At 50.3% G+C, this 18,096-nt stretch overlaps 1 protein-coding gene across 11 annotated transcripts in view; it reads left to right on the top strand.

The window, feature by feature from the left end:
- Nucleotides 1-3,008: 3,008 nt before the first annotated feature.
- Nucleotides 3,009-18,096, top strand: part of HMBOX1 (homeobox containing 1) — a 35,992-nt gene continuing 20,904 nt past the window's right edge. For all 11 annotated transcript variants that reach the window (XM_033145178.1, XM_033145174.1, XM_033145177.1 and 8 more), the window contains exons 1-3: nucleotides 3,009-3,607; nucleotides 5,321-5,406; nucleotides 14,616-14,726. In XM_033145178.1, the coding sequence (XP_033001069.1) occupies nucleotides 3,033-3,607; nucleotides 5,321-5,406; nucleotides 14,616-14,726 (772 nt within the window). In that variant the 5' untranslated portion in view covers nucleotides 3,009-3,032. The remainder of the gene's footprint in view (nucleotides 3,608-5,320; nucleotides 5,407-14,615; nucleotides 14,727-18,096) is intronic.

The following is an 18,096-nucleotide window of genomic DNA, read 5'->3' as shown; positions in this document are numbered from 1 at the left end:
ATCACCAACTTTGTGACGTCATCTTCACATCTTTTCTATCTTTAATCTTAACCTCGCTTTTCAAAAAATCCTCATAATGGTAATCATTGGTTCTCTAGTGACGATTAAGCTTTAGTTTCCTCGATAATTGCAATCAAGCTGTGTGGCTGCCTCATCTATCTATCTATCTAATCATAGAATCATAGAATTGTAGAGTTGAAAGGCACCCCTGAGGGTCATTTAGTCCACCCCCCTGCAATGCCCAACGTGGGACTCGAACCCACGGCCCTGAGATCAAGAGTCTCATGCTCCACCAACTGAGCCATCCCTGGGGCTCTGTCTACCTTTATATCATCTCCAGGATTTATCTGAATATGTGACATGCCCCTTTTATAATTCCTGAACAGTTAAATAGCCCTGGGAGCAAGTCTCATTATGCTCAGTAGATCTTCCTACTCAGTAGACATGCCTAGGTTAGAAACATAGTAAGCTGCCTTATGCAGAGTCAGTCCATCTATCTCAGTATTGTTTGCACTGACTGGCAGCAACTCTTCTGGGTTTCAGGTCATCCTAACCTGGAAATGCCAGGGAATGAACCTGGGAACTTCTGCATTCAATGCAGGTGCCCTACAACTGATCTAATGCCCCCCCCCAATTGGGGGTGGATTTCGAGCTGTGTGAGCAGAGCAAATGCACTTGCTTTGGAAAGGAGGAGGAAGGGCACTAGGACCCTGCGAGAATCCTCGCGCCTCCTTCCCAGGGCGCCATAGTGTCCCAGTCTGCCACTGCCCCAATTTTTTTTTTTGGGGGGGGGAGAGAAGGATATAGCAATGTATTTCTTTTTTTATCTGTTTATCACATTTCCATCCCACCTTTTCCTCCAAGGAGATCAAGGTGGCCCACATGGTTCTCCCGATCCTTGTTTAATCCCCACACAACAACCCTGCGATGTAGGCTAGGCTGAGCTTCATGACCGAACGGGAGATTCGAACCCTGGTCTCCTAGCTTCTGGTCCACCACTCTTTAACTATGCTGGAAAGACTATTGAGAAAGACAAAAGTTAAGAATCGCCGTCAAGTAGCGAAGGCTTGGGGAAGTGGATCTGTCTTAAAAATTACTTTGGAGGAGTTGGGAGGGAAGGAATCGCACCAACGTCAAGAGGCAGCGAGTTCCAAAGATGTGTCACCGGCAACAGAGGTGGGCGGAAGTCCCTGGGCATGCCAGAAATAGCTCTTTGGATCCTAGCTGTAATTCGGAGCTCTGATCAAAGAGCCTCTCTGGCAGCATTCTCACTTTAATGAGGTCTCTGGCTGGAGATGGAAGCTGGACTTTTGCCACCAAGACAGCCCCCGGTCCTGCCCACCAGATCATGCCAGCTTCCCTCCCGGTGTCCTTTAAAAGTGTAGGTTCAGCGATCTTGGCTGGAGTCCAGAGAGGAGTCTGCAAGCACGCCAGGACTTCTCAAGCCACTTGTTTCTGAAGGCTGGAAAACTTTTCCAGAGTGGCATTGGACCATCACAGTCTTTAATCAGGGTTCCTTTCACGTTCCGTGGGATTGCAGTGGCCGGTGCGGTGGCAGAATGGCGGCTGTGCAAAGGTTGGGGGATGAGCAGCTGGAGCATATGTATGTAAGACTCAAACTCCGGACGTCTAGCGGGCCTGAATGGTGAAAACTTGAGGACAGATAAAAGAAAGTCCTTTTTCATTGTTAAACTGTGGAACTCTCTCCCACAGGAGACCATGATGGGTGTCAGGAACTGGTTGGATGTAGAGGAAAGGTGGGGAGGAACCAGCTGGGGAACCCTAAGGGATGATGGCTCAGAGCCCATGGAGTGGTGGTGGGATGATGATGAGCGGTCCGAGGGAACAGAGGGAGCAGGCTGAGTAGAGGTGTTGGAAGCTGGAGAGGTAACAGGGCTTAGGGAGGAGGGAGAATCTGTGGCAGGGGGAAGCCCAGAATCAGAGGCAGAAGATGAAGCCAGGGGAGGAGGGAGGCTGAGAGGCAGAGTTGAGTCGGGCTGGTGAAGAGTCACGGGGGCCTCTCCCTCCTGCAACAAGCTCCCCTTGCCACCTGGTCTCCCAGAACCAGAAGAGGCATGAAAAGGGTGGAGGAGAGGTTGGCCGCCTGCAGGAACAGTCTCCGATTGCTTGGGGGGAACCCCGGAGAGGAGGAGACATAGGCGGCTGTGGAGAGGTGGGAATTTCTGAGCACAATTCAAAGTGTTGGTGCTGACCTTGAAAGCCCTAAATGGCCTCGGCCCAGTATACCTGAAGGAGCATCTCCACTCCCATCGTTCAGCCAGGACACTGAGGTCCAGCCCCGAGGGCCTTATGGCAGTTGCCTCCCTGCGAGAAGTGAGGTAACAGGGAACCAGGCAGGGGGCCTTCCTGGTGGTGGTGCCCGCCCTGTGGAACACCCTCCCATCAGATGTCAAGGAAATAAACAACTATCTGGCTTTTAGAAGACTCCTGAAGGGAAGTTTTATTGTGTTTTTAATATTCTGTTGGGAGCCAGCCAGATGGGCGGGGTATAGATGGATAGATAGATAGATAGATAGATAGATAATGATTTATTTATTTATTATTGAAGAGGTGTTGGAATCTGGACAGGTAACAGGGCTTAGGGAGGAGGGAGAGTCTGTGGCAGAGAGAAGTCCAGAATCAGAGGCAGAAGATGAAGCGGGGAGGAGGGAGGCTGAGAAGCAAAGGTGAGCCAGGCTGGTGAAGAGTCACGGGGGCCTCCCTCTCCTCCTACGACAAGCTCCCCTCACCACCTGGTCTGCCAGAGCCAGAAGAGGCATGAAAAGGGTGGAGGAGAGGTTGGCCACCTGCAGGAGCAGTCTCCGATTGCTTGGGGGGAACCACGGAGAGGAGGAGACATAGGCGGCTGTGGGAGGTGGGGATCTTTAGTCTCAACCACTTCTTAATTGGGATGAGCCCAGACCTGTTCCTGTGCGCATTAGGCCTTGCACTTCCGTTCAGATCCCGTTTTTGCTAATAACGAGTTAGCTCCAACTCCTTCAGTGTGATCTACTGCTGACTCGCTCCTGCAAATGGGCCCCCTTGGCCTGATCCTGGCCTCTTTCTCGCGTCCCTGCGCCTTCTTTCCTCCTCCTCACTTTCTTCCCCTGTGCCTCCGCAGCCTGCTGGAAACCATGTTTCACTACACCGACGAGCCCCGGTTCACCATAGAGCAGATCGACCTGCTTCAGCGCTTGCGGCGCACCGGGATGACGCGGCACGAGATCCTGCACGCCCTGGAGACCTTTGACCGCCTCGACCAGGAGCACAGTGACAAGTTTGGCCGGCGGTCGGCCTACGGGGCCGGCGGCGGCTCCTGCAGCAACAGCACCAACAACGTGGCCGCCTCGTCCTCCACCGCCACGGCCTCCACGCAGACGCAGCACTCGGGGATGTCCCCCTCGCCCAGCAACAGCTACGACACCTCCCCGCAGCCCTGCACGACCAACCAGAACGGCCGGGAGAGCAGCGAGCGGCTGTCCGCCTTCAACGGGAAGATGTCGCCCACGCGGTACCCGCTGGCCAGCAGCATGGCGCAGAGGTCGTACAGCTTCGAGGCCTCCGAGGAAGACCTGGACGTGGACGACAAGGTGGAGGAGCTGATGAGGTGAGCTCTTGGGGCTTGCGGGCGCACTTTGGTCTACGGGCTCGCCGTTACCACCACATCCCTTAATTCTGGCTTCCCTTTCCTCAACTGGGGCACACAAGGCGGCTTGCCGGAAATCATAGAAAGCGCAGGATTTCTCTGTGGTTGTGGAGTCAGGAGGGACCCCCAGAGGTCATCTAGGTGAACCCCCCTGCAATGCAGGGATCTCGACTGTAGCATCCACGACAAGGGAGCATCCGGCCTCTCCTTGGAAACCTCCAAGGAAGGTCAAGGAGCTCTTACCGACAGAAAGTTCCTCCTAATGTATGTGGACTGGAAATTAGAGTGTAACTAGAATAGAGGGGCGTATCTCTCTCTGTGTGTGTTTTATTATTTATATTGTATTTTTCCTCTCTTTTCTTTCTTCTTTTGCCTTCCTCCCTTTACTTTTGATGTGTTTCTCTCTCTCTCTCTCTCATTTCATTTATGCTAGATAGAATTTTATTGTATCGCGAACACTTTAATGAAAATTTCGCAGAGAAAGTTCCTGCTGCTGTTTAGTGGCTGCTCCCAGACAGACAGACAGACAGACAGATATCATGTTGTGGATGCTTTACTCGAGATCCCTGCATTGCATGGGGTTAGACTAGATGATCCTCAGTGTCCCTTCCAGCCCTGCAATCCTATGAATCAGTGTTTTAATTCTGTTAGTGTATAATTGCTGGGTTTTTTATTTTTCAAATTATTGTCATCATCAGATGTTCACATTTTATCTGCGGACTGCCTTGTGTCACCATCAGGGAGAAAGGTGGTTATAAATTATAATTATAATTATAGTCAGAATTTCATGTGGCCCAAGCATGCCTTAGATCAGGGGTGGGGAACCCAAGGGCCGTTTTCCCATCTGGCCAGTCTTCTGAGGGCCACAAGGCAGTGGTGGGTGGGGCCAGAGGGGAAAGTGGGCGGAACAAGGAGCATAAATTCCACCTTGCTTCGGCGGCTGAGTTTCCGCACATTTTCACTCCACCCTCTCCATATCCCCCCTCGGAAGCAAGAGGCGTCGTCATGAGGACACATTCCAGCTGGGCAAAAGCACTTGGGGTGGGTGGGAGGTCCTGGGCAGAGCCCTGAGCCCAGACAGCAAGGCCTGGAGGGGCTGTCTACACAGGCTGGCAGCAGCTCTCTCGGGATTTCAGACTCTTTGCCAGCCCACCCTGAAGGCGTGATTGAACCTGGGGGCTCCGATATGCAGAACATGCTCTCTATCCCCAAGCAAAGGCTCTTCCTGAATGCGCTGAGCCACACCCCCAAGCGCAACACCCTAGTTTGATGCTGGCGTCGCCACTTTTTAAAATTTGAAGTCACTGGTGGGAGAGATTTATTCATGCCTCCGTAATGAAACTTTGCGCATCCCATATGGCTTGCATGAATTTATACGGACTGCGAGTCATCCGTTCTCCTCCTTGTGTGCTTTGATCAGCCGGCAACACAGATTAAAAGCAACGTCTGCCGGCGAGGGCCATCGGTCAGGCCCTTTGCTCCCTCTGCCCCCACATTAAACGCATCTTAGAATCATAGAGTTGGAAGAGACCACAAGGGCCATCCAGTCTTCAACTCTGGCCCTCTTTCTTGCCCCCTCTCTCTTTTTAATCTTCTTCTTCTTCTTCCTCTCCCCTCCCATCCGCCCTCCACCTTGCATCCCCCCCCCCCCGAAAAACCCTTCTGTTTTGTTAGGAGGGACAGCACCGTGATAAAAGAGGAAATCAAAGCCTTCCTGGCCAACCGGAGGATTTCGCAAGCCGTCGTAGCGCAGGTAACAGGTAAGAGCTCGGAAACGCCTCCCTCCCCCCAGACCCCCAACCCCTCTCCATAGCTCAGCACCGCTGTCTCTTCGCCTTCTCCTGCCGGCGCAGATGTTGGGATATCGCTTGGCTTTCTGCATTGCAGTGCGGATCTGTCAGCTTAGTCATGATAATGTATGCCTTTGATTTAAGACCCATTGTGGAACTTCCCTGGTGAATCAGTCTCTCTCTCTCTCTCTCTCTCTCTCTCTCTCTCTTTCTGCCCCCCCACCTCCCTTGCCCTGTCTGATCATCTCTCCTCCTGTTCCTTACGTGCCTTACGTCAGCAGGATTTCTCCCTGCTTTTCTTAGGAATGCTGTAACGAGCATCAAGTGCTTAGAGACGGAATGGCGTTGTTTTTAAATTGTGAACGTCATCCACAACCCTTCCGTTGTGAGTGGGAAGGTGAGGTTCCAGCCCTTTTAGGCTTCGGAGGAGGACATCCAGTCCTTGGGGGGGAGGGCGCTTAGCTGGAGAGGGTTGTTTAATTGTACCCACGTTGTTTTATTAGCCCAATAACCCAACCTGCCTACTTAAGCCAAGCGTGGGTAAACATTAAGGCCGTCTCCTCCCAACCCTTTGTCTTGCAATAAATAATAATAATAATAATAATAATAATAATAATAATAATAATAATAATAATAATAATAATAATAATTTATTTGTACCGCGCCCATCTGGCTGGGTTTCCCCAGCCACTCTGGGCGACTTCCAACAGATATTAGGATACATTAAAATGTCTTGCTAGATGCTGAAGGGGGTGAATAGCTCAGTCAGGAGAGCATAAGGCTCTTAGAATCGTAGAGTCGGAAGGGATCTCCAAGGGTCATCTAGTCCAACCCCCTGCAAAATGCAGGAATCTCAGCTAAAGCATCCCTGAGAGATGGCCACCCAACCTCTGCTTAAAAACCTCCAAGGAAGGAGAGGCCACCACCTCCCAAGAGAGATCATTCCACTGTCAAGCAGCTCTTACCACCAGAAAGTTGATCTGAAAACCTCTGTTGATGCAGCCAGGAATAGATGCAGCATCCTGCCTCATCTCTGGTCTTCTGGCCTCCTTCCTCTCCTGCGTCTGATTCTGGACTGCTCACTAAACCCTGTTGCCCCTTCAGCTTCCGACACCTCCTCCTTCCAGTCTTCTCCCTCTTCCTCCCTCTGCCCAGCCACCATCGTCCCGTGGCTCTGAGCCTTCTTCCCCTGGAGGTTCCCTTGGGGGTTTCCCAGCTAGAGCTTCTCACTGTTCCTCAGCATCTAGCCAATTCATCACATTCTACATTTATACTCTTGAGCTGAGCACCACTGAGTTCAGCTGGGCTAGCTCTCAGTTAACTGGGAGCCTAAGCTGCAGGACCCCCCCCCCCCTTGCTGGCCTTGGCTTTTAAGGGGGAATTTCTTTAGGCCTTGTTTAGGGAAGTTTTAGGGACGCGGGTGGCGCTGTGGGTTAAACCACAGAGCCTAGGGCTTGTTGATCAGAAGGTCGTCGGTTCGAATCCCCGTGACGGTCCCAGCTCCTGCCAACCTAGCAGTCCAAGTAGATAAATAGGTACCGCTCCGGCAGGAAGGTAAATGGCATTTCCGTGCGCTGCTCTGGTTCGCCAAAAGCGGCTTAGTCATGCTGGCCACATGACCCGGAAACTATATGCCGGCTCCCTCGGCCTATAGAGCGAGATGAGCGCCGCAACCCCAGAGTCGTCAGTGGCTGGACCTAATGGTCAGGGGTCCCTTTACCTTTACGTTTAGGGAAGTTTTTAATGTTTAATGATGTATTGTGTTTTTTATATTCGATTGGGAGCCGCCCAGAGTGGCTGGGGAAACCCAGCCAGATGGGCTGGGTATAAATTGTTGTTGCTGTTGTTGTTGTTGTTCAGTCGTTCAGTCGTGTCCGACTCTTCGTGACCCCATGGACCACAGCATGCCAGGCACTCCTTCTTCCACTGCCATCCGCAGTTTGGTCAGACTCATGTTGGTCGCTTCGAGAACACTGTCCAACCATCTCGTCCTCTGTCGTCCCCTTCTCCTTGTGCCCTCCATCTTCCCCAACATCAGGGTCTTTTCCAGGGAGTCTTCTCTTCTCATGAGGTGGCCAAAGTATTGGAGCCTCAGCTTCAGGATCTGTCCTTCCAGTGAGCACTCAGGGCTGATTTCTATAAGGATGGATAGGTTTGATCTTCTTGCAGTCCATGGGACGCTCAAGAGTCTCCTCCAGCACCAGAATTCAAAAGCATCAATTCTTTGGCAATCAGTCTTCTTTATGGTCCACCTCTCACTTCCATTATTATTATTATTATTATTATTATTATTATTATTATTATTATCTAATACGGGAGGCCTGTTGCACCTGGGAGCTGAGTGCTGTGACGTCAGCATAGAAGGGTTTCCTGCTTGGCAGGGGGGTTGGACTGGATGGCCCTTGTGGTCTCTTCCAACTCTATGATTCTAAGGACGAGTTACAAATCTAAATAACAGATAGAAACAAAGACTAAATTAAATAGATGAAATATATCTCTTGCATCATGTGGTGGCAGGCCCCGGAGCGCCCGCTGCAGAAGTGTGCTGCTTGCCCGCGTAAGGACAATAGCTTTGCTTCAAATCTTGACAGCCGGGCCTTTCCGGCTTAAGCAAAGGGCTTTGTGCGCCCTGTCCCCTTAATTTGTCATTTCAGCACTGGCCGATTCCGAGCATAATTCCCTCTCTTCTTCATCTTCTTCTTCTTTTGAATAAGCAGCAGTGAGCTTCTGGTTTATTGTTGTTAACTCCCCTGACCCGGGCAGGCATTTGACAAAGCAGCTGGAAGCGTACTCTGGAAATGTGAGGCTTAAATCAGGGGCACAGAACCTTTACCGTCCATTTGCTCGTATGAAAGCTTCCAGGGCCCGTGTGGCAGAGGACGGCGTGACCAGATGGGAAATGGGACGGAGTAACAGATGAAACTCTCTATTATTATTATTATTATTATTATTATTATTATTATTATTAGTGTCTCGCCCTGCACCCATAGATCTTAGGGTGATTCGCAGCCTAAAAATACTGCTACTGGTAGTAGGAAAAAGAAGAAGAAGAAGAAGAAGAAGAAGAAGAAGAAGAAGAAGAAGAAGAAGAAGAAGAAATAATAATAATAATAATAATAATAATAATAATAATAATAATAATAATAATAATTCCCTGCCCATCTGGCTGAGTTGCCCCAGCCACTGTGGGCAGCTTCCAACACACACAAAAACATAATGAAACGTCAAACATTAAAAACTTCCCGACACAGGGCTGCCTTTAGATGTCTTCTGAAAGTTGTGTATTCCTTACCTCCTTGACATCTGATGGGAGGGAGTTGCACAAAACACACCCAATCCACAATAGAAACAAGGACAGAAACAAACCAATACCCCCCCCACTCCCCCCATCGCCTCCCACAACACATTTGAAAGGGTATCGGATGTAATCAGCCGAAGGCCTGGATTAAGAGGAATGTTTTTACTTGGTGCCTAAAGGTGTAGAATGAAGGGGCCAGGCGTGCTTCCATGGGGAGAGCATTCCGCAAATGGCAAAAGGCCCGTTCTCGTGTTGCCACTCTCAGGAAGGATGCACATGAAGATATACTGTGTCCAGTTCTGGGCGCCACAATTTAAGAAGGATATTGACAAGCTGGAACATGTGCGGAGGAGGGCAACCAAGATGGCCAAGGGTCTGGAAACCAAGCCTTATGAGGAATGGTTGAAGGAGCTGGGTACGGTTAGCCTAGAAAAGAGGAGGTGGAGAGGAGATAGGATAGTCGTCTTCAAAGTCGTCTTTAAAGGCTGTCACGTGGAAGAGGGAGCAAGCTTGTTTCCCCCTGCTCTTTAGGGCAGGACTCGAACCAGTGGCTTCAAGTAACAAGAAGGGAGATTCCGACTAAACACCAGGAAGAACTTTCAGACTGTAAGAGCTGTTTGAGAGTGGAACCGAGTTTCTCGGGAGGTTGTGGAGGTTTTTAAGTAGAAGTTGGATGGCCGTCTATTGCATGGGGTTGGACTAGATGACCCTTGGTGTCCCTTCCAGCTCTACAATTCTATGATTCTTTGCACAGCAGGCTATGTTGCAGTCATGCTAAAGCCACCCACCCAACCCTCTCTCCCTCCCTCCCTCCCTCCCTCCCTCCCTTCCTCCCCCAGAGCAAAAAGCATTTCTATATTTCAGGGGCACATTCTAGCTAAGCCGCAGAACTCGGGGAGTGGTTGCGGGGGGGAGGGGAGACACAGACCAGGGCTGGGGAGGAGGGATCTGGTCTGGGTAGAGGAGAAAAAAGTCTGGGAGGCTGCGTCCGATGCCCCCCACCCCGTAGCCCTGCTTGAAATTTTGTGTTCAGCTTTCTCAGACGTCCCGCCTCAAGGTCCTTAGAGGAAAAGGGCAAGCTAAATGCAATGAAACAATAATAAAGTAACGCCATGCAGAAAAATATAGCTGAAAAAGGAATTACCCCAAAAATGTGCTGCTGCAGTCAGTAGTAGTAGTAGTAGTAGTAGTAGTAATAGTAGTAGTAGTAGTTGTTGCTATTATTATTATTATTATTATTATTATTATTATTATTATTATTATTGGAAGCGCTACACAAAGCAGCAACTGATAAGCACTAGCCCGGAATGCGGAAGTCTTTTATTTATAGAAACTGCCTTTCAAGGGTTGTGTAGTAAGACAAACAAGACGCTGATGGGCAGGGCGGTTCATTAATAATATGCAGATAAGGCAAATGACAGCGTGAACCCGGAGCTAATAATAGCCCGTGCAGGAAGACCCAGTGGAAAGGGGCTCTTCCTTTCATGCTTGCTCCCTCTAGAGATGAGATTGGGGAATAGCACACAATGGGAACTGATTTGGGATGCGGGGAAACTGTAATGTGGGAAGAGGGTCTCCCAGGTTCATCAGCCCCAGTCGTGTTCCACAGGCGAAAAGGGTTTTTTTAGTGAAAACTAATCTGCTGGCAACCAAATAAAATTCAAAAATAAAACGTTTCTAATGTTGTGTTTAAAACACTTTATAAAAATAAAGCTCTCCCCCAAAGCTGTGAATTATATGAAGTAGACGCAGAGTCCTTCAATGTGTCAAAAGCTCTTCCCTTGATCACAGTGGCCTGGTTTTCATAGAATTGTAGAGTTGGAAGGGACCCGGAGCTTGTTTTTGGACTACAACTCCCATCAGCAGGACCAGTGTTCAGGGATGATGGGAACTGTAGTCTGAAAACAGCGGGAAACACAAGTTTGGGAAACCCTGATCTAGTCTAACCTTCTGCAGCGAAGGATGCACAGCTAAAATTCAGGAATCGGCTCACACTAAACCAAACGGTGTCTTGGCACGAATGCATGAGTGTGGGGTTTGTGGGGAGGAGGTAATCGAGGCCACTTCCCCTCCTCCTCCGTCATTCTGATGCTGTGCTCAAGTAAACCATGGTTTGGCTTAGCACACTCTCTGAACACGAGGTCGTGTTTTCGTTCTCTTGGTGCCATTGTTAGGCTATTCATCAAAGGAGGATAAAACCACTAAACCCAGTGCGGCGGCAACCAAGGAACAGCAAAGAAGCCACAATGTCCTCTCCCAGAGCCTGTGCTCATGCACACTAAACTGTGGTTTGGCTTAGCACAGGGGGCGGTAACCTACGGTCCATGGGCCAGTAGCGGCCTACGGGGCTTGTCTAACTGGCCCATGGCAACCCCTGCTGCCCCCCGCCGCCTGCTCTTACTGGCGCGGGGCCCGACTTCCGGGTTGATGGCGCCTGTGCGCATGCGTGCTCCTCCAACCCAGAAGAGCGCGCATGCGCACATGCTGCAGCCCATCCTCCAACGGACGGAGCGTGGACCAGCCCATCGTCCGGTAAGCTTGCCAACCCCTGTCTTAGCACCACACGTGAGCCAGCCCACTGAGTCATCTATCCAGGCACTTGAGCGCACAACCTAAAAATAACGCACAGGGGAGTGTTTAATAAATGATACGCTTCCCATTTTGAAAATGCGAAGAGAAGTAGCTTTCCTGCCTGCCACTAAAGTTATGGTTAATCTCTGCCCCCCCTCCCAGGAATGCCAGCATGGCCCCGCGACCATGGGTGCTCAGGGCTTTGGGTGCCATGCAGCTTTCCTGGCCTTGGCACCGAGATTGTGGGTGCCCAGTCCCTTCATGGGACATTTAGTGGGGGCCCCAGGGAGTTGGCACCTATGGCCCCTCCCCACACCAAAAAAATCAGTCTGTGTTTAGGAATATCACCATTCTCTTCTGCATGCAAAGTTATCTTAAAGATGTGGCAGTTTCTATCGCTGCCTTCCCAGTCTGCATTTCTGATCCACCCAGTAGTGACTGACTGCTGTTTACTCCTGGGTAGTGCGCATGTGTGACTGGATCGTTCTGTCCAGAGCAGAATGAACGGCCGAGTGAGTCATTCCATTTCCTGGTGGACGTGTTCGTAATGTCCTATAAGCTGCTATTCTGCTCTCTCTCTCTTTCATCCCGTTCCACCCCCCCCCCCCCCAAGTCGTTGTCTATCTATGTAAATGGCAGGAGCAATTAATCACAATAATGTCATCTGAAAATTTGGTCTCTTAAACATGAGAGCTCAAAGCCATATATATAAAAAGAGCATGGGCTCTTTATAAATTAAAATAAGAATGCCGGGGTCTGTGTATTCTAGCCCCAAAGCACCCAGACTGTGTGTCCAGAGTAGGGTTAGGGATCCCAATCCAAAACTGGTGTCGCGATGTTCCACACACCTTGCAAGATGGTGGAATGCAAACTCAATATAGGATTTCATGCAGAAGGGATATTAAGGCGGTCATTCCTAAAGTAGGGAGGTTACCACCCCCTGGCAGTGGGATTACCCAGGGGAGTGCAGCACACACACACACACACACCATTTGAATGGCAATGCCCGTAAACTTGGGGAGGCCCTCAAATATTTTACAGGGGGGGTGCGTTGCGAAGGGACCTTGGCTCCAATGAGTTGGCTGCTATGGGGGGGGCACCCTGGAGATGTAAACGAGTACCAGACTTTGAAAAGCTGCCACCACTGAACCAAGTCCATCAGTTTTGTTGAATTAATTAAAAGGCTTTAATTGGTTTTTGAATAAGCGTGCAATGGATTGTCCCTGTTTTGAATTGTATCGCGTTGCAATCTTCCTTAGCGCGTCGTGCAAAAAACGGCTACTCCAAACGATCCTTTTTATAGGACAGGGTAGGGGGCACCGGGGGGGTGTGAGTACGTGGAACCAAGGGTGCAGTGACCCAAGAAGGTTTGGGATCCGCTGTCTTAAAGTCACGGGGACAGAGGACGCTTCTTGATGACCAGGTCAAATTTTTGGCCCACCTGCCTCAATTTTTGGCCTTGCCCAGACCAAGCATCATCAAGCTGGTGCCCTTGGGAATTTTGGGGCCAAAACTCCACTCAGCCAGCAGCCAACATGGCAAAGTCGACCGGGGCTCAGGGGACCTGGGGTCCAAAATAGCCGTGGGGCATCAGGTTGGCGAAGGTGGGCAGTCTGCCACCCTGGTGCCCCCTGTGGCTTTGAGCATCGTTTTGTCGGGGGGTGGGGAGCAACAAGAAGAGGGAATGGAGTTGCACTTTTGACTCTGGCCCTGTTCACTGCTCATAGGCAGCTCACTCCCATCAGCGCTGGCGACAGCAGCGATTCGAACCCACGGCAGTAGGGGAAGAGGAAGGAAAATTCAGCATGTCTCTGAATGCCAGTTTCTGGGAATCACAAGTGGGGGAGAGCACTGCCATTGCAGCTGGGTTCTGCTTTCAGGCTTTGCACTAGAGCCCCTGGTTGGCCCATGCAAGAACAGGATGCTGGGCTAGATGAGCCCCCTTTGGCCTGATCCAGCAGCCAAACGCTCACATGCCTCTCCTCCATTCATTTCTCCGTCTCTCTTTTAAAGCCATCTAAGTCGGCGGCCATCTAAGTCGGGTTAAACCACTGAGCCTAGGGCTTGCCGATCAGAAGGTTGGCGGTTCGAATCCCCGCGACAGGGTGAGCTCCCGTTGCTCGGTCCCTGCTCCTGCCCACCTAGCAGTTCGAAAGCACGTCAAAGTGCAAGTAGATAAACAGGTACTGCTCCGTCAGGAAGGTAAACGGCGTTTCCGTGCGCTGCTCTGGTTCAGCGGCTTAGTCATGCTGGCCACATGACCCAGAAGCTGTACGCCGGCTCCCTTGGCCAGTAACGCGAGATGAGCGCCGCAACCCCAGAGTTGTCTTCGACTCGACCTAATGGTCAGGGGTCCCTTTACCTTTACCTTTAAGTCAGTGGCCATTGCTGCCTCCTGTGGCAGGGAGTTCCACAGTTTAAGTATGTGCTGTGTGAAGAAGGACTTTTTATTATCTGCCCTGAATCTTTCGACATTCAGATTCGTCGGATGGCCTGGAGTTCTGGTGTCACGAGAGAGGGAGAAAACCTTTTTCTCCATCCATGCCAGGCACAATTTTTATAAATGCCTGTCTCACCTTTTCTCTACCTATAAGTCCCCAACAGTTCAGGGTTTCCCCATAAGGGAGTCGCTCCATCCCCTGGGACATTTTGGCGGCCTTTTTTCTGAACCTTTTCCAACCCTGCGATATCGCTTTTGACATGAGGCGACCAAATGTGGTCGCACTATAGATTTTGTCTGATGGCGTTACGATAAATAGGCAGTAGGTAGCCGTGTTGGTCTGCCATATTCAAAACAACAACAACAACAATAATAATAAATAAAAATTCCTTCCAGTAGCACCTTAGAGACCAACTAAGTTTGTTCTTGGTATGAGCTTTCGTGTTTTTTATTTTTTATTTTGTTTTGATAAATAGGCAGTTTTATTTTCAGTTCCTTTCCTAATGCTCCCTGGCATGGCTAGAATTGGGAGCAGCGTGTGTGGCTTGATCACAGGTTGTCCGTAGGGCATGATGAAAACTTGTGCGCAAGAGGAGGAGCCACATGGTGTGGCAATCAGTTGCATAGTTTCTCTCTCTTTCTCTCTCTGGATTCAGCTACATTAGAAAAAAAAAACAGCGTTTTGAATGCATTATAAACATGCAACACCAGATGGCGCTGTAAAGCACAAACCTTTTCTATGCAATTTTACATAGCGTTTGTTTTTTGTTTTCATTTTATTATAACGTTTTAATTTATGACTTATAGTGTTTTTTCCCCCGTGTGTAGATCCACCCTCTCTCTGTCTCCTCTCTTTGCACTCGCCTACAGGTATCAGTCAGAGCCGGATCTCCCACTGGCTGTTGCAACAGGGATCGGACCTGAGCGAGCAAAAGAAAAGGGCCTTTTACCGATGGTACCAGCTTGAGAAGACAAACCCCGGTAAACAAAACCAAGCCGAGACACTCCAGCTGTTCCCTCTGAACCAAACCTTTTGCCCAGCGGCTGTGAGTGTTGTTGGCTTCATCGTGCTTCGGTCGGCATGGACCCTCCCCTCCTCCCTCCCCTGCTCCCCCCCCCCAGTTACAGTCCATGCCCAGGAGTGGGGGGTGGGTGGGGGTTGGAGGAGGCTTGCATCGGGCAGAGCAAGGTTTGGGGAACTTCCCTGCAAACGGGTCTGTATCGGGGACCTTGTTTTCCAAATAGGGCTGGCAGAGGTTTGGGGGCATGCGTGGAATTTACGGCGGGGCTGTCAACTTGAAAGATACAAAAGTGTGCTGAACAACATTGCCCGGCGATTCCTTCACTCGTCAGCAGGTGGCGCTGCTGTTTTGTTTAACCGGAGGGAGACTGTGGGACAAGAATGGGAACTTTAAATGCCGTGACAGCTATCGCCCGTGGCCTCTGAATTATTGTTTGTTTGGTTTCTGTCCTGCCCTCTCTCAGTCCGTAAGGATCCCCAAAGGCAGCAGGCATAAGATAATGCAATAAGAGTTTGCTCAGCATCTTCTTCTCCCTGCAGCCCTGGCCTTCGTTCTCGGTGGGCGGGTGAAGCTGTTCCCCTTGCCTTTCTTTTGATGGCGATGAGGAATTGGAAAGCACTATGCGGGTGGTGCTGTGGGTTAAACCACAGAGCCTAGGGCTTGCCGATCAGAAGGTCAGCGGTTCGAATCCCCTCGACGGGGTGAGCTCCTGTTGTTTGGTCCCAGCTCCTGCCCACCTAGCAGTTTCAAAGCACGTCAAAGTGCAAGTAGATAAATAGGTACCACTCCAGCGGGAAGGTAAACGGTGTTTCTGTGCGCTGCTCTGGTTCGCCAGAAGCAGCTTTGTCATGCTTGCCACATGACCCGGAAGCTGTATGCTGGCTCCCTTGGCCAATAAAGCGAGATGAGCGCCGCAACCCCAGAGTCGTCCGCGACCGGACCTAATGGTCAGGGGTCCCTTTACCTTTACACTTATGAGCCAAAGTTACAGCTGGACAAAAGCTGCAATCCTAAGTGCAGTTAGCTGAGAGGAAGCCCCAGTGGGACTTACTTCTGAGTAAACAAGCTTACACTCTAACTTTTGCAAATGTGCATCTCCGTGTCTGTGGATAACACAGCCACTTGCTCACGAGCGTCCACAGGACATTTTTGATGTGTGCAATAGAACGCTTAAAAGGGGATGTTGAGCTAATTCCTCTCGCACACAAAACCAGAAAAGAGAGCGCCTGTACATTTTGTCTCCTGTCCAAGGCCCAACAAACGCTAGAAACTTGCTTTCTCTTTCTTTAAAATAAAAGCTAGAGGACTATGGTACACCTGAGGTTGGGGGCTGCCCCTCCCCCCAATTTCTGGATACCCAGAAATCTGCTGTGCAGATTAAATAGCAGATGTTTTGTAGTTCTTCGAGTCAGTCCACCCAGTTCGTGTTTCTTCCTCCTGCAGCGACTGAGGCAAAAAGAGAGGTCTTTCCCCTTGAAGACGACACGGCTAAAACATGGTGGGTTTTTGCTGGTGTCAGTGCTCAGGGTTAATTCTTGGGTAACCCTGTAATGAGTGGCTCTCAGGCTCCTTAAGGCCATTGGAAATTGTCCAGGCAAAACGAAATTGAGTCACTTTCAGCTGAAGCAGGTAGAGTGCTCTGGAACAACACACTGGCTTTATCTACCTCAGAAACCAAGCAAAAAGAAAAAAAAACCTTCCTTCTATGTTTTTTTATTTGTATGCACTTTCTAAAATGCTCCCTCCTTGTTTTATGTCGGCTGACAGGTAGCTTTGCACTCTTTATCACTAGCTGTCTTCTGGCGGAAAAATAGGATGCACATATCTCTTCATAGAAATTAAGCAGTAATATTTAAGCTGATATGTGCTTCTAATCTGCCCACCTTCCTTCCTTCTCCGAGTTTGTCAATGAGGATTTGCAGTTGGAGGTTACCTCTTCTCTTACCTCCAAAGTAACCAAAAGGAATAGGTGTGCTTTTCTACTTGGGGTTAGGATTTCCTACACACAAGTAGGACCCTGGCAGAGACACATGCCCGACTGGCATGTTCCCTCCCTCCTGGTCGATCGTTCGGGAGCTTCGAAAGCTTTCTTCAGCCCAAACATCACAGCGACTGATGCCAAAAAGCATTACCGTGTTTCTCCAAAAATAAGACACCGTCTTATATTTATTTTACTTAAGAAAATAAGCATATGGCTTATTTTCGGGGGTGTCTTATTTTTTTTTATTAAGTACCGTATAGTTCTGGGCACCTGCCTTCTCCTGCCGCGGCCGGCGTTGCTGCTGCTTGGTCCAGCTGTCTCAGGGCACACGGCCCTGCTTGGCGCCGACCCGGCAGGCCTCCTCCTCTTCCTGCTGCGCCTTGGCGCCCGGAACTGGCTGTTGCTGCTGCTGCTGAAGTACTGACAAAGTGCCCAGCAGCGCTGCACGGAGCGCCCCGAGCCGCGGCGGCAGAAGGCGGAAGAGGCGGCTTGCCGGGTCGGCGCCCAGCAGTGCTGCGCTGAGTGCCCCGAGCCTCGGGAAGCCAACAGGAGGAGGAGGCGGCTCTTGCTGGGTCCCGCTGGCTCGTGGCTCCAGGCGGCGCGCGCTGCGGCTCTTGCTGGGTTGCTGGGCGTTTTGACGGGGCTGCACCAGCAGCAACATCCGGGTCTGGGTGCCAACCCGACAGGCCTCTTCCTCTTCTTTGGCGCCCTCTAGAACTGCGCCCAGCACTACGGCTTATTTTTGGGGTATGTCTTATATTTTTTGAATGCTTGAAAATCTTGCCATGGCTTATTTTATAGGCACGTCTTATTTTATGAGAAACACGGTAGCACACTTACGGATCCGCAGAGTTTGTGCAGTTTGCGTAACAGACCTCAGCAACTCAGCATTTTGGCTAATCTACTTTTATTTACATATAAAATATACATGGCTCCCTCTCTCTCTAGCATTAGACAGCAAAGAGAAAGAACAAAGGACAATAGTCCCACTTCACGGAACACAGTAACAGAAATATCCTGTTTCCGTCACTTCCCATTCTGTGGAATCAAAACATACAAGTCATGTGACAGACAACAATCCCATGACTGTAGACAGGGGGAATGAATCTCCAACACTTAGCCCATGAATTGCCAAGTGGCTGGTGAGTGAAGTGTAAGCACAGGAGTACAATGGCTGGCTTTGCGTTTTGCAGAAGCTCCGTGGCTCGTTGGTAGAGCACTTTTTGTGGAAGATCATTGGTCCCCCTAGCTCTGCATTGTTTACACTGACTGGCAGAGGCTCTCCTGGCTTCCAGAGACTGCTCTCTCCCAGCTATGGCCCTTCAGGAGGTCCCTTTCCATCCCTGAC

The sequence above is a fragment of the Lacerta agilis genome, chromosome 3 (assembly GCF_009819535.1).
Source record: "Lacerta agilis isolate rLacAgi1 chromosome 3, rLacAgi1.pri, whole genome shotgun sequence".
Classification (NCBI taxonomy): Eukaryota; Metazoa; Chordata; class Lepidosauria; order Squamata; family Lacertidae; genus Lacerta; species Lacerta agilis.
Note: the sequence above shows the minus strand (reverse complement) of the source record. Positions and strands in the feature narration are given on the sequence as shown.